General features: G+C 40.2%; 1 protein-coding gene across 50 annotated transcripts in view; it reads left to right on the top strand.

Moving 5' to 3' along the window:
- Window positions 1-25,159, top strand: part of SORBS1 (sorbin and SH3 domain containing 1) — a 163,853-nt gene that overhangs the window by 106,419 nt on the left and 32,275 nt on the right. For 26 of the 50 annotated variants that reach the window (XM_035330503.1, XM_035330502.1, XM_035330504.1 and 23 more), the window contains 13 exons: window positions 659-685; window positions 823-938; window positions 3,322-4,119; window positions 4,740-5,111; window positions 7,950-8,097; window positions 12,523-12,552; window positions 14,570-14,745; window positions 15,487-15,550; window positions 16,675-16,749; window positions 17,084-17,146; window positions 21,009-21,056; window positions 21,171-21,300; window positions 22,650-22,764. In XM_035330503.1, the coding sequence (XP_035186394.1) occupies window positions 659-685; window positions 823-938; window positions 3,322-4,119; window positions 4,740-5,111; window positions 7,950-8,097; window positions 12,523-12,552; window positions 14,570-14,745; window positions 15,487-15,550; window positions 16,675-16,749; window positions 17,084-17,146; window positions 21,009-21,056; window positions 21,171-21,300; window positions 22,650-22,764 (2,162 nt within the window). The remainder of the gene's footprint in view (window positions 1-658; window positions 686-822; window positions 939-3,321; window positions 4,120-4,739; window positions 5,112-7,949; window positions 8,098-12,522; window positions 12,553-14,569; window positions 14,746-15,486; window positions 15,551-16,674; window positions 16,750-17,083; window positions 17,147-21,008; window positions 21,057-21,170; window positions 21,301-22,649; window positions 22,765-25,159) is intronic. The other 24 variants (XM_035330513.1, XM_035330515.1, XM_035330521.1 and 21 more) reach the window with 12 other exon arrangements.

Here is a 25,159-nt window from a genome sequence, read left to right on the forward strand (position 1 = left end):
TCCTTTTTGCATGTAACTTGAACAGCAAAATGACTAGCAGGGGGAGAGTCGGTGGGGAAGAAGCCAGTGGGAGGTGGGTAAATAGGTGATGAGACTAAAGCATCTATCTGCGGGGACTCGGTTGTAAAGTGACATATTTTATTTTTTTAACCATCTTCACATGCATGCCCTTAGTCTGCAAAACCTGATCTGTTTGCTGGCAGTCCTCTGCCCCTGTTAATCATACACAGTGATGTTGACAAAGGTAGGTATTCCTTCATAGGCTGTATCAGGTCTGAATATGGGGTCCCTGTATTTCCAGTAATGTATGCTGTTTGGACTTCAATCTGCAGCTTTAGAAACTAGCTAGCTGGGCTGCCTTTTTGCCTCTGAAATAAGAATGTCAATGAACAATTGTTTCTTCATTGCTCTGAATGAATTGCCTTGTGTTTACAAAGGTCAGAAACAAGGAGGGCATCATGTTTAGGACTGGTCTCTATGGTAATTAGGCAGCTCGGTCAGAGAGCATTTTATGTGTGAAATGAAGTAACTTGACTCTTAACTTCAATTGGTACATGTTTTCCGTAAATGTAGCAGTTTATTTCTCCCCCCTTTCTTTTCCTTTATGCTTATCCTCCATCCCCATCTCTTCTGTCCCTCTTTTCTGTGAAATGCCTAGGTCTGGAGCCAGAAAACACAGAAACAGGTACAAACATTGGCTGTATTTGTTGTTGCTTTCTTGGAAGTATTTCTTGTTGACTGGGAAGAAAAATCCCCTCCTTTCACTCATTCTGTAGCTGGAGGGAATCCTCTGTGATCTGACTTTCTTCCTTCTGCTTCTAGGTGATTGGAGGTCGTCATCTACCACTGATGCCAATGGGGATGCCCAACCGTCTTCTCTGGCTGCCAAGGGCTATAGGAGTGTGCGTCCAAACCTTTCCTCAGACAGCAAGCCACAGGTAAGACTTTCTTCTGTGTCCGAGGGTGATCTGGGTTCGAGCGCTCATTTCATGGTCAGGAGTCCTGGGTTGAACTCCAAGCTTTGCTGCAGACTTGGGTAAGTTGCCATGCCTCAGTTTTTCCTACCTGTCAAGTGGGGACAATGCTGATGTCAGCAGAATGCTGTGGAGCTTTTGTGTTCAGAGAGACCACAGTGTTTCCTTGGTGGATGAAGAAGGACAACACCTTTTTCTTGCAAAGAAATAGCTTTGAAGTAGCCATCTATTAGTCTGTCTTTTGTGTTGGTTTATTTCCTGTTGCAGGCTGAAAGCAAAGTTAGACAGGATGTTAAAAACAAGTTACTGGGGAAATGCCTTTCAGTTTTAATGCTGTAACTGATACAAGCCTTCTAAGGCCATCAAGGGAAAGGTTATTTGAACACTAAGCTAAATTGCTGAAATGCATCTATTATAAGAGGTGTAACTTCATCCTTTTTGTTTTGGGTGGTTGGTCTGCAGAGAAGCAGTCTGATAAGGAAGCCCTTTGTTAGAAGCTTCTTTCTTGTATGAAATGGAGTCCCTTGAAAGCTTTGTCTCCTAGCAGGGTGACTGCTCCCAACATTAGGGACCTGTAGCAATGCTACAGAACAGACACCGTTCTTGAAATTGTAAGTGAAAGTGGAATATGGTGCAGCTCAGAAGATGATGGGGAAGGGAGCAGCACCCTAATGCAGATATCCATTTACTGTCTGATATTTACAGCTGTCCTGTAGTCACTTACTGATCTTGCTGATGAACAGATAGAGCACTGATGCAGTTGGTAATTCTTACAGAAGTAACAAGGACTATTGTCTGAACAGAGATGAAATGGAACGAAATGGAGAAAGGAAATTGCAGGTAGTGAATTACTATTTCCTGATACCATACAGTGATAACGGGAGGCTTAGCCCAATCCTTTAGGAAAATACTGTGACAATTTGAATTCTCCAAACTGAAGCTACTTTTCTTAAGGAACCAAAAGAGATGAGCCTGTTCCAAAACCAGAAGCCCTTCAAAAGGAGCACATACCAACCCACTTCTGCAGTCCTTGCACATCAGGGATGAGGATGAAAGAGGAGTAGCATGAGTTCAGTAGATTTTGAGACAGTAGCTGCAATTTTATGAAACTATTCTAAATCTATATCCATGTAACAAGAATATATGCTGGTCCCAACCTGTCGTGTGGATGAATTTTAAAGGTAATATTGTTTCAGACTTGAATGTTGTGAGCTGTTAAGGCATCTTCATTCTGTTTTTTTGTGTGTTTTGCTTGTGTGCGTGTTTTTAACTATTTTAGCAGTGATTTAGCCAGTCTTTGCCCATAAAGATACAACAATGGTGTGTATGTGTAAAACCTCCTTTTATTGTCTCCAGAGGGTTAATTTGCAGGAATGCAGGGAGCTACTGTTCACTAGGCTGGTGTTTTAGTTCTATTATTTTCAGTAGTTCATTAGTTTTGGCTATTGGCAACAAAGCAAAAAAAAAAAAAAAAAAAAAGCAAAAAAAAAAAAAACAAAAAACCTTTCTATTGCAAAGTTACTTTACTTCAGAACAATCTGGCTTTCAGCAAAAATTCACTGTGATTGGAATTAGAGTTTCAATCAGCAGGCAGTTTTGAGGTATCAATCTATATGTTGCAAAGTACCAAAACCAGCAAAGCTGCTCCCCTAACCCTTACTCCCCTTCCCCACCCCTTTCTTGGTTCTGGAGACAAATTGTTATGAACTCAGTTTCTCAAGAAACTTTAATTGTTCTGGTTTTGTCAAGAGCATTTTTAAGATTGAGAAGTCCTGAAGAAAATTTAAGAGCCAGTTTTTCAGTAGGAATAAATGCTGACTTTCTACTTAGTCATCTGTGACAATCTATTGTTCGCAAGATGCTTGCTTTCAATAGCCCTGGCAAAACTGCATAATGTTCATCTTCTGGCGATGCACTTAACGTGAAGCAGAGATGGCCTAGAGCTGTGAAGCAGAGATGGCCTAGAGCTCTGAATTCAGCTTTGTGATTCAGATGTACCCAGTGCTGGAAAGAATGTGGTTACAGAGACATGATGAGCCAGGGTTTAGTTAGCCAGGATGTTGGATCTTAATTCAGCAATGTGTAGGCAGGGACTTGAGATCTAGGTAATGCTTGTGTGCTGCAGTGAGCAGTGCTGAGAGAGGCTGTGTGAGATGATGTACGTGGATGAGTTCTGCACTGGCCTTCCAGATACTGTATTTGCTTTTTGTTCTTGCTGTATTAAAACCTGCTTAACCCAAGTCTAATGACTGAATTCATTCTTCAAATTTATTTTTTCCCTCCTTTTTCTTTTCATTTTGTGCTGCTTCTTCTATCCCTCTGTTGCTTCTTGACTCTGCCTGGGCAGGCCCTTCCTCCTCCCCGTCCCCCTCTTCCCAAAGAGGAAAGCTTTGCATGGCGTCCTCGCACTGACACTAAAGTGACCAACCTGCTGCCGGTGCCCATCATGGACTGTGTGTACCTGAATGCGCCCAAGCCTTATCCGCAGCGTGCATCACCAAATGCCAGTGCACGGAGTTACTTCTCATCACCCACCCCCTATGGGGCAGTCCCCAGTGGGAAGCAAGGCTTGCCAGCAGGGCATTTTTTGTCAGGTTCCAGAGATGAGGTGCATGCTGGGCAGCCACTCTTGGAAAGTTGCTCCTTGTCAAATGCATCATCCATACAACGCAGCTCTGACGGGGCAGATCCCAGTAGTAAGGCTGGAATGAATTCCAGTCATGAGACGAAGGCGGATAAAAAGGTCACCAGACTATATGTAGCTTGTTTATCTAACAACACTTGCTCGGCCGCATCTGAAAATTCCACTGGCACCACACATGACCCAGCAGCCAGCGCCAGTTTGGGTGCTGAGCTCACTCAGGCACCAGCCACCGACATTATTTCCTCTGTACCGGGAAAAGCTCTTCCTGCTCCTTCTCCTCCTCCTATTCCTCCCAGGCCGTACTTTTACATTGTCCTCAATAAAGACGCAGTTAGTTATGGTGCGGGCCAGCCTTCCTGGACTCAGTCATCACCTCCGCAAGCTTTGAGGGACAAAGTGCTAGAGCCCCAGAGCACAGCTGCCACAGAGGACAGAATGAGAAAAGAGCCTTACCTTACTCAGCAGCGGCAGCCGCCGTACAAGGCAATGGGACGCAGCATGGTACATGTTTTCTCTGTAACCTTGTTTTCTTTCAGCCACGTGAATGGTTCTTTAATTCATTATAATGTTCCCTTAATGCTTTATCCCATTCCTTTCTAATTTCTGAGCATCTGATATGCCACCTGAGTCTTGTGGTCTTCCACTTGATGATAATTAACACTCTGTGCCCCCCAACATTGATCTGTGTGTTTGTGTGTGTGTGTGTTGTTTGCAGGGGGTTGGGTTGGACTGGCTAGGATCTTGCTATTTTTAGGAAGGTGTAAAAGGATAAAACTCTGTAATGTGATGGTTAGTGCTTCTCAAGCGATGGGTGAGTGCAGCACGGTTTTGTGGTTTGACTTAGCCTCACTGCGAATGACAGGAGAGAGGGGTGGTAAGGGGAAGGAAGATTATAATATATATATAATTATATATATATATATTATATATTATTATTGCAAGAAGTTGTGTGTGTTCATGGAGACCAAGGCCAAAAGACTGAAGAAGTATGTTTCCCTAGAGAAAGAAAATCTGCTGTGGCTTTATATCATTTTGGGTGCATCTTTGCATGACACTATATGGCTGCGTTAGACTAAAGTACCGGTCTTCCCCATTGCATAACAACACCTTGTTTCCTACAGGATGCCACTGCCACCACCACAACTCAGCCTGGAGTTATAGTAGTCCCCCTCCTCCAGGTTAATCCAGAAAGACAGCAAGAAGGCAGCTCCAGCACTCCTCCACCACCTCTGGTTCCTTTCGGGCAAGGCTCCGTATTCCCTGAGACTGTTTCTCCTGGCTCACCCTTGACTTTTCCGACTTTAGATGATTTCATTCCCCCACATCTCCAGAGGGGTCTCCACCATAACCAAGCACCCTCTGCATCTGACACATTGCCCTCTGCTTACCCGAAACTGCCATTCTTCTCATCACCACCTTCACTTGTCCCTCCGGTTACGGGGGCTTTGCACAGGGGCTTGAAGCCTGAAATCACTGGAGTCATCTCACGTACAGTAAGCTTGCCAAGTATCTTCCTCACCCTTTTCCTAAATTTATATTCCCAGATAAAAATTACTTTCTCCTTGGCATACTAAACTTGAGAGGAGTGATGACTCACTCCCTGCTAGCAGCATGACAACTGAAACCTTGTTTACGTCCTGTGCTAGTGCATGCGTGTTGCCTGCCTTGTGCAGCTTTGAACTTTTTATTGACTTCTCTTACGTGACATTTGACTGTCTCCCTTTGTGTCCATTCTGCTAGGTGATGCATATCTTAAGAGTCTTCACCAGAATTATCTGAGAATAATTAACTCTGTATAAACAGAATAGCTGCAACTAACTGATCTCTTCACGCTCTTTTAATAGCATCATTAATTGTGTTTCAATAACGTTTGAAGTAGCAACAGCAGACCAGTTAAAGGTTAGGGCTGGCTTTCTGTTCCACTTGGAGCCACAAGACTGTATGGTGTCTACGCAAATTCCTGCTGAAGCCAGTGTAAGATTGCTGATATTCAATGACCTAGAAGCAATAGTATCAGTTACTGACCTAAGACTCTTCCAAGTACGTAGGTGCCATGGGATAGATCAGGGCAGAGTATCTGTTCAGTGTGGAATTCTGTCTTTCACTGAAGATTTCACAATTTTCAAAAAGTACTGCAATAATTTCAGCTTGAACTTTACTGCTTTCTTCCTGGGTTATTTTTTTATAAGCTCATCACTTTCTTTTAAAAAGTCTTCAGGAACAAGGAGGAAAATGGCTGTAAGTTAAAGTTACAGAGCAGGAGGAAAAAGAAAAACTGACCCTCCTTGTTCTGGAAGCCTTAAAACTTCCAGATCTCTTATGGTTGCTTGAGGGCAAGTAAGCAGCTCAGCAAATGCTCCCTTCTCTTAGGATGGTGCTTTCTTTACTTTCTTTGGCCTTTGAATATAGGCCAAACATGTGCCCTGAACAGGCATATGGAGGCAGGGAATAAAACAAACCAAGGATGATGATTTTAAAGTTTTTAGCATTGGCCTTTCTGCTCCTGTTGGAATCAGTAGGCTTTTATTGTTGAGAATAGTAGTAGTTTTATGGAGCCTGTCTGCAGGCATCAGAAAAATTCAGCACGCATCCAAATCATAGGGGAGTAGTAGAAATTTTGTTCTACCTGGCTTTCATAAGATGAGTTTTGAAATGTTATTTTTATGCATTCTAACTTCAGGCATGTGGCCAGAGAGCTGTTTTTACAGTGATTTAAGTGGTCTTTGTTCACCTGGATTGGTGACTTAACTGGGACTCCTAAGCCTAGACCTAACTCCCCTTTTCTTTGAGGGATTCTTCGTATGTTAGTTATCAAAGTGAAGCTCAAGCACATCTCTCCTACTTCTCCCAGATTGGATTGCTGAGAATATTATCCCAACCAGTGAAATAGGGCAAAGTGTCTTAGACCTCTGTTACTGAAGACTGTTTATTAGAAAACCCCTATTTCTGAAGACTGCTAGTTAAAAACCTTCTGTTCTGTCCTTATGAAATGTCTATTGCCTGATCAAGATGCTTCTTGGAGCAACATAGCTCTATCCAGCCTACCCTTCTCCTCTAGGCTAGACTGACTGTAGATGCTTCTTCAGATTACAGCTGATTCTCTGATCTCTGGCCCAGGCTCAGCCCCTTATCTGATCCTGTAAGTCCTTTCCACTGACACTGGTGGGTGTGAAGGGCACTGACTTGCACTTAGCCATAAACACCAGGAGAAAGGATTCTTCTGGAGTAATAGTCTGTCCATTGATTATTTTTTTTTTTTCCAACAGTGATTAAAATCCCACTGAATGCTCAGCTCCATTTCACACACCAGTAGCCTTCAACATTCCAATCTGATGACGGAATAGTAGGAGTGCAGAAATTTGGAACACCATTATTCCACATTCACTCTGATTAGATGCTTATTTCCCCTTAACTTTAATTGTAATCATGCGTCCAGATTCCTTGAGAAGCTTTGAAAAATCTCAGCCTAAACTGGTGCATGCATTCTCATGCCATCACCCTTGTCTTTATCTTGTCCCCTTACTGTCAACAAAAGCTTGATATTCTTGGACTGAGAGTTTTCAAAGATGAACTATTTTTTAAAGTATCCCTGTGGACACAACTTGTATTTCTACAGAACAACCAGAGCTGTGGTGATACTAAAGGTGGGCTTGAAATTAATAAGCAATGGAGCTGGATGCATTAGGAAAGCAAGAGCAGCTTGCTATCCATGTTCCAGAAGCAAAGCCATGTTGAGTATCTTCCTTGCAACTTGCAAGAATCCTACTATTTATCCTCTTTTTTTTTTCATGATTTTAACCATGTAGATGTGTCACGGTCTCCTGAGTGATGGTGCTAACCTTATTTCCTGGACCTTCTTTACCATACCAGCTGCAGTAATAATGTTTCACTCCAGAACTGCATGAGTTTTGCATGCCTGACTTCTTGCAATGAAAGGAATTCTTTAAAAACAACTTCCTCAAAAAAAAAATGTTTGTGTATGTATGTACCAGGGGAAGGGTGTCTGCATCTTTCCCCACAACCAGAATTGCTTGTTTGTTTTTTTGGCACCCTGTGTTTGCTTCAGGAAGCGGGATTAATTTAGTGCCTCCTTTTGGGGTTGGAGTTGTGAAACCCAACACCAAAGAATCATAGTACTGCCTTAGCAAACTAATTGCATTAATGAGGAGCAGCCTACATACATGTAGCAAGGTAATGCTCGTGCTTATGCCTCTTTTTACTAAACTTGCTGCAATTATGCTTATCGTTCAGTCTAAAATGGCTCTTTTCCTCAGATTTTCCCAGTTTTGTAATTTTCCTGCATGCTGATGGTATGATGCTCTCCTTTTCAGGACCCAGGTCCTGTGCTAAATGAAGTGTCCCAGCCTAGCACTGGCACTGACTACCCAACCTCCTTCACATCAATCAACAAGTCGTCATCTGCCTATCCGTCTACCACAATCGTCAATCCCACTATTGTCCTCTTGCAGCACAATCGAGGTAAGGAGAATTCCAGATAGGTATTTGGACTCAAACTGTGAGTAATCTTTTAAACTTCAAGAAACTGGAGAATGTGTGTGCTGTTGACAATGAAGTCCATGCTACTACGAGACAATAAAGCTGCCTTTATGAATTGTAGTGACCAGAGCATACAGTACACAGGTGACAGGCAAGAGGTGCAGGGCAATGCCTACTTTTTCTAGTTAGAACCTGTGGATCAGAAGCCACTCTGACATTGAGGGAAAGGTATATACTGGACATGTGAATAAGCTATGGCAAGTTGCATTTTCCAAAGAAAAATATAAAAATATATATCAGAAAATAAAGGAAAGGCCTGCACTCATCTCCTTTTAATCAGTCTAATTACAAACATTCATTGGTCTGTTCATTTGCATTTCTCAAGGTATTTTATCTTTTTCTTCAATGCCTTTGTAAAACAGTCTTCTGTCTTTGGCTCCAAAGTTAGTGTCCTCACTGTAGACCAGCTGATTGTATCACTCATGTAAATAGATTTTATCTTTTCCATTCTGCTAGTATCTGAAGCAGCTTTGTTTATGCCCTCCAGAAGAGGGTGCCTAGATTCCCAAATCTTTTATCTGTATTGAGAGGAGAGAACATTATCTGAGGCAGCCTTTTTATCTCAAAGCTTTTTGTTGCCTTCCTTAAGCAGGGATACTTTTTGGTAGGTTTTTGGTATTAAATCTGGAGCACTTTGAAGCATGTGCCAAACAAGAATATTTTCTCTCTGTAGATCTTAAGAGCACAAAGGACAAACTTGTATAATACGATGGTCCGTATACACACTGGCATTGAGACAAGTGATGTCAAGCTCTTCTCTTGATCAATTACCTTCACAGACAACAATTTGTTGTCTTAAATGTCTTGCCTCTGACCGTCAGCCCTCATGATACTGTAGCCTGATATATTGAAGAGCTTCTCTTACAACATTTTTTTTTGTCAGTGTATAGATCACAAGCAATGTGACTGAGCTATGGTATCCATATTCTGATGCATGTTTTCCTGTCTTTCTTGCAAATTACAGGTTTGATTAATAATCATATTGAGCTGGTTTGACAAGGCACCTTAATCATCAATCTGTATTGACTGATGCTGTGTGTGCCACGCCATTATTAATAATAAAATCTTGTATTAGTCATTATGATATATTCTTTTCCTGGGATTACTGTCAACATGACAGACATCTGGCAGTCACATTTATGCTTTTCAAATATTGTCACATCTACCTCCTTCCTGTTCTGGGGAGTTTCCTTTGTATTCCAAATCATACTGAGAATGAATGTCAACAGTCCAGCAAGCTGCCCTTCCTGAAAATGCTTTATTTGGAAAAGAAAACTGTTCTAAGTCTTCAGTACAGTTTATATGAGCATGTTGATTTTCAAGCAGATGACCTCAGTTGTTGTCATTCAGCATCTACCTTAGGTACTGTTGAAGTGGAAAGCATTTCTCCACCAGGCAGTAGGACGTCAGACTCTTTTTCTTCATCCCCTACTCAAAATACAGAATGGAAATAATGATTGGATGCGTCATCTTTTCAGCTACAAGCAGTTCCAGTGTGCCTATTTGATAAATTAGACCAAGATTATCGCTAGGTTTCTGTTTACTTTTCATAAACCTTGAAATCTCTTTCTGAGTCTTCTTGAATGTTCTGTGAATTTTCACTTCCATTGTCATCACCTTGTACTTCCTAGCATGTATTATTTACTCATAGGTATGTTTTCTTACTTTTCTATCCAGGTATTAAGAGTTTCTCACAGTTGCTTATGCTTCCTCCCCTATCTAGACTTTATTCCAGCATAGCATTAAGACTTTTTTTGTAGTGTAGTTGATGTGTTTAAGTGGTTCTCAGATTTTAGTGATCTTTTGTGTTTCTCCCCTGGCTGACAAGATTCATATTTGGTTTCATCTTTATGGATCTTATCCATTCAAAGCTGTTTTGGTCTAATGGTACATAACATTTTTATTGGATTATGGTCCCCCTTCCCCTGATAGTTCTATTTTGTTCTCAAATCAATTTCTTTATGTCAAGAACAGGTTTAATATAAATTCCTCTTATGTGCTATGAATACCCTTAGAGTTAGAAATTTCAAGGTCATCTTAATACTGGTAGTCTGAAGTCTCCACTAGTTCAGTTAGTCTTCCTGATGAATAATGTGTTTTCTCCTCAGTGGATTATTGATTTTTTTAAGGAGCTTGTTATCTTATTCTTTGGATGGTCTGTTGTAGCAAACATCACCTGCTGTATTGTCTTATACTTTATTTGCTAGTTCATTAATCTGTAAGATACTTTGTTTTGGTGCTATTAGAATCTTAGAAACAGGTAATGATTTTTGAAGCACAGAAGATAGTTTATATTCTCTTTTTTTGTCTGCTTGATCTTACTTGGTAAGTCATGATGAGAGATCTCATATTTTTTCTACTGGATTACAGTAATACCAACTGGTATTACTGGCAGCAATGCCAACAATACCATTAATGCTTATGAACAAGTCACTTCACATTCTCTAGTTCATTCCTAGCACTAAAGTAAGAATTTCTTCCCCTCACAGTTGTTGGTGCCTTGATTATTTTTTTTGGACATAATTTTTCAATAAATGTACTCAAATATTTGTTTCCTCTTCCCCTTTTGTTATTGGTTTCAAGTGTTTTGTTTCATCCATTGCTCCTCTGGGAACTCTCAAGGCCTGTTTAATAATTTCTTTACTGTTGCCAGCAGTTATATTCCTCTACTGAGCCCTTTCTCTGAGAGGCCTACGAGTCTTTGGCCTTTGCCTACCATCCTGGAACACAAGATCAAGGATAAAATCCTCATTAGCTGGTGTGGGCCTGGGGCTACAAGCTGATTTTGGTCAGGTGGGATAGGGAAATAGCAGGTACCTCCCCCTCCTCAGCTTCTATCTATCAGCAGCTCTCTTTAGTCAGAGACACAAGTGAAAAGAAAACCCACACTTCACAGAAATACATTTTTTTTTATGAAAAGTCTATTCATCCATGATATTTTCTCCCCCATGGAAGAAGAGACAGGGAAGAACTCTCTAGCATGGATCTTTAAAACCATTTGTTTTTTTGCCAGAAGACCTTAGTGACTGAACACAGTTCTCTTCAGCAATAGCAATGACTGAGGCTGAGATCATCCTTGCATTTTCTCCTCTCTCATAATACACAAGACCTGATGGCCTGCATGGAAGAGCAAACCCTGCAGTAGGTGGTCCCCATCTATTTCTTGGCTTCAGATTGTAAGCCCTTTATTTTCCTAATTGCATACAGGCATATGTTGACAACTATCACATGAGCATAATGCACATAAGCAGCTTGCTCTTGGTGGTTAACAGAGCAGAAACACTGGGATTAAAGAACAAAGTTCATACATATTGGTGAGGGAGCTGCCCTTAGTGAAGAGACATACTGTCCTCCCTTGCTAAGTAGCTCTATTTAGTTAAAATGTCCATTGAAGGTAGGTTCTGCTAGCAAACAACATACAACACAGTTATTTCCTGGGTAGACATTGCATGGTGTGACTTATTATGAATATTTTAACAGGTGTGATTAATATATTAAAGTTTTGGGATCTTTGCATTAACTGTATGAGCATTCAAGAGTGTTTGCATTTTGTATGTTAGTAAAATAGTTTCTTTTCAAACGTCTTTTGTGTTGGTTGACTGGATTAATTGCTGGGGAGCAGGTAGAGCAGAGAACATGGATCAAAGAATCCTTTCTTTATTCTCAGCCATGACTTGGGCAAGTCATTTGGGCATTCTTTAGAAAGCAGCTCTGAGTGTCAACTTCAGGCTGGTGAAACACTGGAAGATACCACATGTCCCAGTCTGGGACCTCAGTAATGGAAGGCCCTAAGCCAGACTGGCCATTCTGAAACTGACAGCTACATCCCATCTGTGGCTGGGGACAGATCACTCAGTCTGTGGTGTGGTAGTATGTGACGAGACTCAACACACACTGACAGTGGCTTGGTCCTTTCTTACATCCCTACAGCATGCTACAGCATTATAGGCTACAGCATTATAGTTTAAAAATGTACTTTATGTTAATGGTAACAGTTATTTATCAAATTGTCTGACTGAGACTCTTTATTTTAAAAATTGTCTCCTGTCCAACTTTTTCCCTTCTCCCTATTAAAAAACAAAACAAAAAAAACACCTCTCACCTCTTTACAAATGTATTGGTCACTGCATTATAAGATTTGTGTTATCCACGAGGCTGCTGTGTGGAGAAGAGGCTGTGGATTGTCACTTTGGCAGGGTATTTGAAAACTGATTCTCTCCAGCAGCTGCTGCTGTTCTGTCTACAGCGTATTTCTTGCCTGTTAGAAGTGCAGCATCAGAGCACTTGCTGTTTGTCTCACCCATTTGTTCTGTATTTCTTTTTGTTTTGTTTCTTCCTTTATCACAGAACAGCAAAAAAGGCTTAGTAGCCTGGCAGGTATGATGTGAAAGGTCTACTACCTCCCAGCTGCTGCCTCTGCTGGAGCAAAGCTGCTGCTTCAGCTCTGTTAGCATGTGGAGTACCTTGAGCAAGCACACTTCCTGGGAACTGTAACAATAAATAAATGTTTGTCCTGATTTAGTCTAGATCACTGAATGTCTGATTTCAGTCTCTTCTCCAAATGTTACTTCTGTGGACATGCTAATATACTTAAGCCCTAATTATTAGTCTATTCCTTCTAAAACATAAAACACTGCAAATAAAAATGCAAACTAAAAAACAAACAAAAAAAAATTGCAAATGAAAATGCAAGGAAGCCCCCAGTCCGTGCTCTGGCTCTGCTGCAGGGGATCAGGTCTAGCAAGGTGCGCAGAGCCTGCCCCTAAGGCAGGTGCAAGCCTAGTCTGACTTCTTCCACCAGGCTCCTCTGGTTGCTGCACCAGCCTCTATGCTGCCACCTTACTGAGGTGATGGGCTGCTCACAGCTGTCTCCCTGCTCCTTCCCTTGGTGGTGCCAAGTGGACACCGCTCAGCTGTGACTTTAATGCTGGCCTGCAAGCCCAGACAGAGGTTTTCTGTTGGTTTTCTCTTTCACAAGGTCTTTCCCTTCGTGATCAGGAACTCTTTTTCTAATTTTCTAATCTGGAGCTAACTCATGGTGCAGCTTGTTCTGGCCCAAATGATCCTTGATTTGCAAATGAAGCCTGTTTTGCGCAGCTGGGCCTGCACCTGCTCTCAGTGTGTCAAAGCAGCCACAGAGGTGCTGCCTACCACATCATTCCCCTGCTTCTCGTATCAGTGATAACACAGGGGTAAAACTCTCACTGTATGGTCCCGTATTGATGATGCTGCTCTGGCTCTGCAAAGGAATGGCTCAGGTGCCATGGGATGTACTACCTAGTGCAACCTGGTTATCTGTATGGTCAGGCACCAGATTTGGCTATTTGATTTTTAAATACCTCAGAGCCTGGTATATACCTCCAGCAGTACTTATGAAATCATTGGAGCTGTTACAAATAGTTCAGTGTGGACTTTAGCTGTTAATTCTTCCACTTGTAGGGGAACAAACCAAGCACTTCATACAAAATCGCCCTTTGCACCAGGAATGTAGAAGGACCGAAAGTGTACAACTGCATTCCCAGGGAGGGGAAGCAGGATGAAAAAGCTAAACAAGGATTTAGTTGATGCTTTGCCCTATTTTGACCTTTCATAAACGTTATTTCATTATTATTATTTTTTTAAGAGGAAGAAGATTAAGATTGGTAATTTCAAGCCAATCACTCAAACACAAATCTTTCATGTACGGAGTTTCACAGGACAGAATTGTGTTTGCTCGGGGTACCAACAGACCAAAGCTTTGTTATGCACAAGCTTTTCCTCTGCTAACTGCCTCTTTCCTTTTCCTTCACCTTTAATGGCTTTGGGCAGCATGGTGATGTGCATGTGAATAAAACCCCTTTCTCTCTTTTCAATGCATGCAGTGATGTAAAAAGGATAGGACCCAGCAAAGCCTTGATGTGACAGGAATCATGTATATGCTAACCAAGAGAAGAATTTGTTGTTTACAAATTCTGGTTAGGACACAAAGATGACCTGGAAATATCATATACCAACTGTAACAAATAGGAGTGTCAGTGCAAGCTGTTAAAAAGTAGTGCCTCACTACCATGTGGGATGCTCTATTAGGTTGAAATTACCAGCAGAAAAAGGTGAAGAATGAGATTGCAGAGTTGCTAATTAGACCAAAAAAGTAGTTGCCAAAACCAAAAATCTCTTGTCTTACATAATAGCTGAGCCTATCTCGAGGTGTGTGGAGGTGACTACCACGGAGATGCTAGCCTGCTTTTGCTGATACCAAATATTTTCTTGGTAGATTCCTTCAATTCATCTGCTGGCTACAGCTGATGGTGACCCGGTCTGTCTCATCAACTATTTGCTGGGATTTTTGCCTTAAAAGAGTGAAACACAGGTAGAATATTGGGATGAGATAATAATCTCCTGTTCTGATTTCCAGATTCAGTGCCAGACAGATTAGTTTCTGATAAAGTAGATTTGGCACTCACACGGGACAAGCCAGTTCAGGAGATAGCACCGAGTGAGAAGAGGGCAATGGAGGAGAAGAGAAGAATTGTCAGGAGCCCTCAGCACATGCCTGATACTTCCATTGATGATATTGGCATTCCATTGAGGGTAAGACAACACTGGACGAGTGATCACTGCAAAAACGTGGGCCGGATTCTGCCTGTCTTGAGACTTAGGGAATTCCCTAAAGCTCCAGAGGCTGCAAAGATAGAAGATGTAATTTTAGTTCCAGCATATCTCATTACCAACTTTGTTATCAATAACATGTTTCAGCTGTATCAGGTTAAAAAAATAAATATGATAATCTCTTTTCATCCTATTTGAGAATATTGTTTATTCACTATTAGCAGCTAAGGGAGAGAGATTAATCTTGCATTATTTTAACCATCTTAAAGGCAGTTATCTCTTCTAAACAACATGTTTAAGTTCCTTCAGTGATTGGGGAAATCACAATGAAAACAACAACTCATTCTTAAAACTAGTGTCTGGAGTGACTTGAGCACTACATGTGTCTGACTGTCCATTGGATACAGAGGAAATCAGCGTATATAACTAAACTAGGCATAGTGTCTAATTTTAGATGAATATAATAAAATTGGATTGCAGTGGACAACCTTCTGCACAATGTACAGTTCTACACAGGCTAGAACATAACCCCTAGAGAACTTTCAAAGTATTATTAAACTAGAGTAAAGCCTGTACCTTCATGAGATATGAAATTCTATGTCTAGGAATCAGCAGGGTGCTAACCATACTGCTGCAAGGTTTGTTTGTTTGTTTAAATAGCTTTGAAGTGCTGGTAGAATTCATGTCTGTGATTATTTATTTGCATATTTATTTTTCTGGTAGAATACAGACAGATCGAAGGACTGGTACAAGACGATGTTCAAACAGATCCACAAGCTAAACAGAGGTACTGTAAAACAGATATTTTTATTTACTTCAAAAGACCATCTTGACAACGCTTTGTTTCAGATATGTGAAGAATTGTACTATGGATGATCAATAAAAGCCTTTTATGTTAACTAGTGTTTACTCTGTACCACAGAACACAAACAATGTATTTAACATCTCCAGAGAGAAAGGTGAGAAAATAGTGAAGTCCAAAGAAAGGTCTGAGTTATTCTGAGGTGTACTGCAGTGCCTTCATGAAATCATGAGTACTGTTTGAGATCTGAAATCAGAAGGTTGTCATTAATTACATAGTTAGAGAAAACAGATCCCTGAACTTCATTGTTAGCAGCTGACCCTCCCTGCCCCTAACACTTTTAAATGACAGTAAGTTCTCTCTGAAACAGCACTGTACACAAGAGAACATTTTACACTTTAAAGCTTTAGTACCTGCCTAATAGAGCTTGGTTTGAGGCACACTGAAACCAATGATTTGCATTGATTTGGGGGAGTTCAGAATATGAATTCTCTCTTCAAAACCTCAGATTTTCTTCTTTTGAAATTCAAAATTGTGGTAAGATCTTGCAAACTTCATAGTGGTGTGTTCTCAGGGAATCCACTACTTTGAGGCACTTCTGTGCCTGGCTGCTGATACATTCACATTGTTTCTTCTGTGTGAGAGATGGCTGCAGTAGTGTTTGCAGACTGAACGCTCTGAACAGCCTGATGTCCAGGCAAATGCAATTCAGAACTGCGCTTGCATAACAAACCCTACAGCATGCAAAACTGGAGCTGTATTTGCCACTGCAGATGCTGTCCTGGTGAGCTTCATGCACATATAGGCACTGCATTGCATTGGATAGAATGAGAAAGTTGAACAATTTCCTCCTCCCAGCGTTCCTAACAGAGGTTCTTAAGCTCAGCCAGAGCCTGTGGAGAATGAGTTCAGTACTTCTGCCTCCAGGATCTCCCCCAGGGCCTCTACTTGCAAGGCAGCAATGAGCAAGAAAGCATCTGGGTAGTGTTATGCTGTAGCATCAGCACATGACAGACTGTTCTGCAGCTTGTGTGGATTCTTGTCTCTCCATTCTTCCCCTTTAAATCTTTACTCTCTGTTCTTTTTTCAAAACATGTTCCTCTCCTTAGACACTCCCGAAGAAAACCCTTATTGCCCTACCTACATATTTCCTGAACTTCCTGAAATCCAGCAAAAACCTGAAGGTACCAGAAGCTTAGTCAGAGTGTATGTTGTCTCGTGCTTTGAGTTAACTGTACTATAGCACCATAATAGTAACTAGATTCAGGTTCTAGATTTCTGTTATCCATTTGTTACACTAGCTGGAAATTCAGTTATGCCCAGCATACCTTCTCGTGTGATGCATAAAATAACTAAATCTTTGCTAATCCAATAATCTTTTTTAAAGTACAATGATGTTTACACAAGTGTTATTAAAGTAAGCGATAAAACCATCTGGTGGTAGGAAATTGGGGGATGAAGCAGAACCTCCGCTTCACTGTGGATAGTCTCAAAATCCACTGCTTTTCTCTGCTGCAGAAGACAATCCTTATTCTCCTACATACCAGTTTCCTGCGTCTACTCCTAGCCCTATCTCTGAAGGTAAAAATAAAGGACCATATATATTTTTCTGCACAAATGCTGCCTTGTCCATTTATTTTCTTCCTGGAGTTTTTTCTAGTTGCTGAGCATTATCCTGCATCATAACTATTTGCTGCACTTTAAGCATTGCCTTGACTGTATGCCGCCTTTTGGCTTTGCAGTGCTCCTCTGGCTTTCTAACTAGTAGTTGACTAATGCTGCAGACCTGGGGTTTGCTTGGTTTTATGCGCTTATTAGTTGTACTTAGCCATGTGTGTGCAGTGATTATTTAACATGCCTAAAACGCTGACATACATATAAAGATGTGGTTTAACTGAGATTTATTCTGCCCTCCCCCTCCCCCCCACCCTTAAATCAATACGTTTCTTTAATTATTCACTTCTGGTTTTGACTATTAACACAGTAATAGGGCCAGACCAAAATTCCACTGAAGTCTATTGGTGAAATGACTGCTTGCTTCAGTGGGTTTTGGATCAGTCCCTCAATGCAGTCCTTTAAAATAAATATAACTTAGTAATATGGGTTCAGGGCTGGTCTTATGTGCACTGGCATATTTAGGCAAGGACAGATTTTGTCAGTCTCATCAGTGCATCTTGCAACTTGTAACACTGTATTTACACCAGTTTCCTCATGTGCTCAGCAGATTCTTTTAAACTTCAAGTACAATCTAGAATCCTTTGTCAGTCATGTTTCAGGAATGATAGAATTGTATTTATTGTCAGGACAACCCTATAACCATGTACATGTGTATGAAAATACTGATATATGAAAAACATTGGAATCTGCTGCACATATTGGGCATACAGATGTTTCCTGATTAGCAATTTGTTGGTGGTGACAGCCTTGTTGGCTTGGTGTTTTGCTATTGCTTTGGATCCTGCAATTTAGGAACTTGCCTACTTAGCCTGTGCCTCAAGCCAACCCTAGTGAGACTGTTAATTAACCATTCTATTCAGTGTTTGTATTAAACATTTGGTGGGTACTGTGTAAAAAAATAATAAAAAAAACATTCAACCTGGGTTCCAGCTGAGATGCTCAAAGAATAGGAGATGTAAGGTGCATTTCACTGTGACAATGAATATGGACTAGTGTCACAGAGGTATCTAATATGTTTATTTCTTGGTGAAACCTGCAGGTGAAGGGTCCTGTCTAGCAAATCCCAATGTAGTGTAAATTATCTTCTGTTGGCAGAATGGCATTTTGGTATGGATGAGAGAGAAACAAAGAGCCTCAGTAACTAGTTGCTAAAGGAGTTTTACAGTGATTCAATTTTCTTGTTTGTAATGAAGTTTGAGAATTCATTTTACTCTTGTCTGAACTAATGTAGTTTGCAAAACCAATGTTCATAGTATATTAAAAGTCTGGTTTCCCATAAATGTCCCTTATGCACTTACGAATGTGCAGATGAAAGTAATTTGCTAGTTTAGGTAGCTGAAATTTTATTGGACCAAATGCTTACTCTTTATTCTCAATACATTGGGAAATGCTTCCCTAACACCTGCTTGGATTCTTTTGTGGATAAGGAATCCAGAATATCTAATGATATAGAAGGGTTGAAGTCCATGTTTCATGTTCAGAAAACATTTGAAAGTGATACATTCAACTGCAGAGTACTTATACACAGATGGGTTGAAACCTCAAGCCTCAAATTTCATGCAATCTAAGTGTCAGAGTCTTTTTGCTTTGGGTTGATGCATTAGATCTAAAAACACTAATATTTGGGTTTCTCTGTAAAATACCTGCAAAGTTTAAGGATATTGAAATCTAGAGATTTTGGCCAACCAAAAAAAAAAAAAAAAGGCACTGCCCCCCTCCCCCCCCCCTTTTTTTTTTGCCTTTAAAAACAAACAAACAAACAAACAAAATAAACTACAGATTTGCTAGGAACTATGGGGAACTACCTCTTCTCACAAAGAAGAATCAGATTTTGAAAGTACAAATTGTTGATACCCAGCTCCAGTAAGGAGCATCCCATAGATAAAATGCAGCTCTGAGAACCAGGAGATGTTATTCTAATGTTCATCTCCGGTTTACTCTTATTTGAGTCATTCCAGTTTTCTGTGTTTTAGTATTTGTTGTTGTAAAAGGGGAAAAAATATAGATACTATTCTTCAAAAGGTACTTGAAGAGATAAAACATTATACCTGTCTTTCTTATTGTAGATACTAAAATATTTGCCATTGGCAACTTGCATTTATCTGAAGTGATTTTTTTTCCTGTTTTTCCTATCTGAATGATAATCTATAACAAATATTGATATTTCTCTTCAAGTAAGTAGATTGATTTTTTCATTGATCACTAGCATTATATACAAGAAATGAATGGGTGCGAAGATATTTTTAGATACGTTTACATGTTTTTGTAGGGACAGACAGGGGCTTACCAAGAATTTTGCTACCTGAATAAACCTATCTTTTATATGGGAACAGCGGTCAACTTTTTCAACAATTCAGTGTAATAACATAAAGTAGATCAATATTTATTTTCTGTCATTTAGGTCTAAATCATGGAAATTGGCCTGAAAATTGTCCTTCATTACTTTTTTAGCCTGAAGTTTTAATAAGTACTGAAGAATCAATAACCATCTGTTTGGAACTTAAACCTTCAGTTTAATTCATTCACCAAGAGAACTCAGCAGAGGGGCTAAAAGTTAAGACTTCTTTGAGCCTTTCTGAAAGGCTCAATTAAGCCACAAGTGCAAGCTGAGGTCAGCTGTATTAGCCAAATTGCTTTTCCAGGGGATGAGGTTGGGTGTAGCAGCTCCTTGATGTCCTTCTTGAGAGAGAAGCTGCAGATTGTTTCAATCTGTTGATTGACATCACTAAGTTCATGCGACTCTTGTATAGTATATTCTTTTCTTTGTATATTTCTGGTTGGTTGTTTTTTTTTGTATTTTTCTCTGACACATTTACTTGTTTATTCACAGAGATAATAGTAATACTTTTGCTCGCAGTTCTCTTTGTAGTCTTTGCATTATATTTTCCTGCATTTTGCCTTGAAGTCCTCTACATATCTCATGTATATTTCCCGGCTAGTTTGAACCTCATCTGTAGAGAAAGGTGATGGGCCAGTGGGTCTACTTTCCAGTTTTGAGCCCAACTCCCCCTGCTACTATACGTAGTTCATTGAGACTTTATTCCAAAGCATGCTGAAGATGGTGGAAAGATACTGCTAGGTTTTTGATCAAGCCAGAAATACTCTCTAGGATGACGGTCACTGCTAGCCCTTATAGAGCTGCTCAAACATCTCAATTACATTCTATAGGTGTATCTTTCTTATTTAAAACATAAACTCTTCAGACAAGGACAGTCTCTTGGTCCAAGTAACATTCCTGGCATGATACACATATGTATATATGTGCTTAAAATATAATCTGAGTCTGTGAATGTACTTCAATTTGGTGTGCTAAGTACAAGGAAGATGGCCCAGTGATTATCATGTGTGATTGAGAGCAGGACTCCTCAGACCTATTACTGTGTCTAACACTTAATGAGTAATTTTAGGCATATACTTCATCTTTTAGATCCTTGATATATCTTTCAGCTTTTGATAAAGTGGATCTAATAACACTTGCTTTAGAAGTGTTTTGTGACAAAAAGTGATTGTTTTTTAAAGTGCTTTGAGAGGCTGGCGAAAGGTATTAGTGTAAGTACAACATTAATATTTATATCTCATCTAGGAATTATTTTTAAATGCAATCTAAACCTCATTGGGATTTTTCTTTTTTAGGATCTTCTCTGTGTAAGTATTGGACATATTACTCTCAAATTATGTCCAGTGGATTAGTATAAGAAATGAAAAGGGTCTCTGGTGCTTCTCTGGGGCTTTTTCATCTCACTTGCAAAATGCTTTTGTCTTTCAGATGACGATTCTGATTCATACTCTCCTCGTTATTCCTATTCTGACGATAGTAAGTAATTCCTAATTCTTGTGTAATCTTTCAAACATAAGGGGTATGTAAAGGATGTATTTGTTGGCCTCCCATCCAGTTCACTAACATTCCTACATTTGATTTACTCTACAGCCAGAAGCCAGCCTTCAGTTCCCCGCTCCAAGAGTGAGATGGACAATATTGACTCAGAGAAGGTGTTTAAGAGGTCTGCCACTTTGCCATTGCCAAACCGTTCTTCATCGCGGAAATCAAGCCCAGAAAGGTGACCTGAACTAAGATATGTTTGGATGAGTACTGGAAGAATCTCTGAAAGTTGTAAATGGGAAGGGAACAAAGGTGGAGGATCTAGGTCCACAACTCCAGTTAAACTTTTTGGGGGAGGTGGAACTGTAGTTTCAGTTCAGATTCTTCTACCAGGCACCAATGAACTCCTTTATTGTCATAGCTCAGTCACCCATTGCATGTCTCTCTGTGGTTGTATTTGTTTGTTACCAGGAATCGCACCCTTTGTTAGATAGGTAGCTTCCTGCTGGGGTGAGGAGTGTTTCCTGGATGTCATGTCTATACAGTGCCTACCACAGGAGCACAGTGGAAGATCTCTGCTCAGTGTGACACTGTAAAGGCACCTCAGAATACAAGCAAATGGCAATAATTGCAGAGGAAAATCATTTGAATTTATGTTGAGCCTTGGTTAAATAAATAAATAAATAAATAAATAAATTGTATACTGTTCTTCTCTGAGAAGTCCCACCCACATGAACTTTATTGGAAGTAGGTTCTAGTTAGGTGTGTCATTTCTGATATTTCAGTATTACTTCTATCCTGATCTTTTGTTTTGATTGTTACCATGTATTTTAAACCTCATTGTAATAACAAAGAATACATTTACAAATGAAGGAAAAACATTGGACAATGAATATTTCATGTCCTGCAGAATTCTCCCCGCTTTGAATATACTACTTTCTGGGAAGGAGCTGGACATCATAGGATATGGACACTGCATGTGTTGTGACTGATACTGTCTGAACTGTGCCAGTGTGTATACAGAACAAAATTATAGTTGTTTGGATAGTTAATGGACTATTAGCTATTTTTACAAATGTCAGTCAAAGATAATGGGTTCTTATCTGTAGAAAAGATGATTTCTTGAACCCCAGAGTGCCACCAGAGTCAAGAGCAGTTCCAGGTACTGCACAGTTGTCAGGTAATCAGTGATGTAACCAAAATGAAGGGGATTCGCAAAAAGAGATTTTATCTGAGTTCTGCTCAAAATTTGGATGTGTTAGTACTTGTGAGTTTAGTGGAAGTCTAATTAAGCTATTTCCAATCAGGAAAGATATGAAAATCTGGCAGTTTATTGAAAGTACAATGAAGAACCCCTCCTGTTCCAGTAGTTTCAGTATCTGAGCTGTCAAACTCTGCCTGCTGTAGAAAAACAACTACATGCTCAGAACCCTATCTAAACTGGGCCTCTTGCAGCAGGTTTCTTTCCTAGATGAAAGAAGTACCCTGATTAAACCAGGATTAACAGGGGAAGGCGTCTGTCAAAAGAAAGTATTTGTCTCCGTGGAAACCGCAGCGTTTTGTGTTAATTGATCTTTCTTTCCTCAGGACTGACTGGGAGCCTCCAGACAAGAAAGTGGACACTAGAAAATACCGTGCGGAGCCCAGGAGCATTTATGACTATCAGCCAGGAAAGTCCTCAGTTCTGAACAGCGAAAAGATGGTAATGTTTGTCTTATCCTAGTCTGTGGCTTGATCCCATGAATGTAATACACTCCCTGAGTGCTTGTCCAGTTCCATTCCAATAGGACTCCTTATGTTTACATTGCAGTGCTCATGTGGTGTATTTCCTGTATATTTTGTTAAGAAAACTGTTTTGCATAACTTCTTAACATTGTCTCTCTCTATAAAGCAAGATCCAGGGTGACTGAGAGGCTTCTTTACTTTTGGACATGTTGTTTTCTGTGTTAAGTATGGATCACTAACCCTAGTTTTTAATCCATGTTTGACACTGACCTCTTCAGCAGCTGTTTTGCCAGTTGTACTTTTTCTAGGGCACAGCAGTAGGGTTCAAGGAATTATACAAAAAAGCAGGATGGTTCAATTTCTGTGTTCCTCTGATGCCATTAGCTTTAAACACCAAAAAGCTATTTTTTAGAGTGCCTGTAATGTGCTTCAGGGGATGCTTCTGATGTGCACTACGCCATGGTCCCTTGGCTGCTTTATTCCTCAGCCATGGCTTGTGTGGCAAAACTGAATGTGAGCAGGCTCCCCAGCTACACAGGTGCATAACCTGGAGTACTAAGTGAACTGTTACCAATTTCAGTTTGAATTAGTGAGTAAGCTGTGAGTTTTAATGGCTAGGGGACGTATAAAAGTCTCATTCTGCAGGCTTAACTGGGAAGACTTGGCAAGCGGTAAGGCAGAGAGGTGGGGCTAACCTCAGCCAGTCCTTTATGAATCACCACGAATCAGTGTCCTTCAGGGTACAAGTACAATACTGTAAGTGCTTGAGTGGGGTTATTAGTGAATAGCCAGTTTGGCAGATAAAGATGTAATTGTTCTATATAGGCATTAATTTAAAGGATTTGATTGGAAGTGTTAATTGCATGTGAGATTCCAAATGTAAACTGGACTCTATGCCTTAATAGCTCGGACAATGATCTATACATGGAGCACGTAGATGAATGATCCTGAAAAACATACCGTGGATTTTGTGCTGAAACACAAGCATCGTGCAGCAGTTTGTATCAATAGAAACATAAGAATCAAGTCTGATTTGGGACCTGGTGTTTCTTATTACTGTGTCTTTTTTCCCCACCAAGTGCAGTCAAGGTCCATCACTTTTTAAAGATCCTACAACCAACTTTTTTCACATCTGTGTCCCTTCATTGACTTCAGTGAAGTTGCTCCTGGTTGGAGCATGATCTAGTGCCCATTGAAGTAGGCAATGGATTACTCCCTTGATTGTGATGGGAGTTGGCTCAGACCAGTACAGAAAGAGCAAGTGAGGAGTGGTTTGAACATAGTATGACTACTCCATTCCTGCAGCCCATCCTGGAGCAAGATTTCTGCTGACTTCAGTGGCACTTTAGTCTCATGATAAACAGCCAAAATTAAACCTTGTGGCAAAAGGCCTGCTTCATCTGTGTGTTTAAGCCTTTGCAAAAATTCTGACATCACCAGTGGCACTGTTTACATGTTCAGACTTCAGAGAGTATTTAATTGAGCTGTTGAATCAGAATCTAAAAGCCATGAACAGGATTGTCATCAGCATAATTGAGAAAAAATTGTACAGAACTCATCAAAGATGAGAAGAATGTGATAGCTGTGTTACTTCCAATGTTATTTTTTGAGCTTTAATTTCAAGCCATAGAAGGAACATCTTGAAATAGTGACTTCATGGTCTCCATCAGTCTCATAAAATACAACAGTAATATACTGTTTAGCAACTAGATCTTTCTTTGTGTTTCTGAGGAGGCTGCAGGAGATTTGTGGATATCTGATAGTAATCACACCCAGAGCTGTGGCTATCAGAATCCCCCATGATGAGAAGCATTGGGACAGACTTTGTTTCGTCTGATCAAAAGGGAATGTTCTTTTCAACTGTACTGTTTTCTGTCCTTTGTGATTTTCCTTCATTTTAGTTTTGTCTGATTCTCTAACATTTATTTGTGCAGAAACAAGTAATATTGTCTCTCTCTATGTGTCCCTTCAGAAATTTCAGAAATGCTCTCTGTCTGACCTGTGTCCCCTTTGTATAGAAAACCACCTTTCATGCTGTTTGCAGTGTATAGAACAGGGTTTCTCACATATTCATGTACTGTTAAAGATGCAGTATTTTTCTGTATTTGATTTGTGTCTCACTGAAACTGACTTTTTTTCAAACCAAAAGATGATTTTTAAAAGTTCAAGAACTACATGCAGCTTTGGTCTTAGTGGAATTGTCTGATAGTAGGACTGAGGGACTGGTTGACTCCCAGCTCTTCCACTGAGTCTCCCTGTGACTCTGGGCAAGCTGCATAATCTCTCTGTGTAGGTCTCCTGATCTGTAAAATGCAATTCATTCATATTCATGTCTCTCACAATGATTCCATTAGGCTTAACTGATGTTTGCA

This window comes from Oxyura jamaicensis, chromosome 6, assembly GCF_011077185.1.
Source record: "Oxyura jamaicensis isolate SHBP4307 breed ruddy duck chromosome 6, BPBGC_Ojam_1.0, whole genome shotgun sequence".
Classification (NCBI taxonomy): domain Eukaryota; kingdom Metazoa; phylum Chordata; class Aves; order Anseriformes; family Anatidae; genus Oxyura; species Oxyura jamaicensis.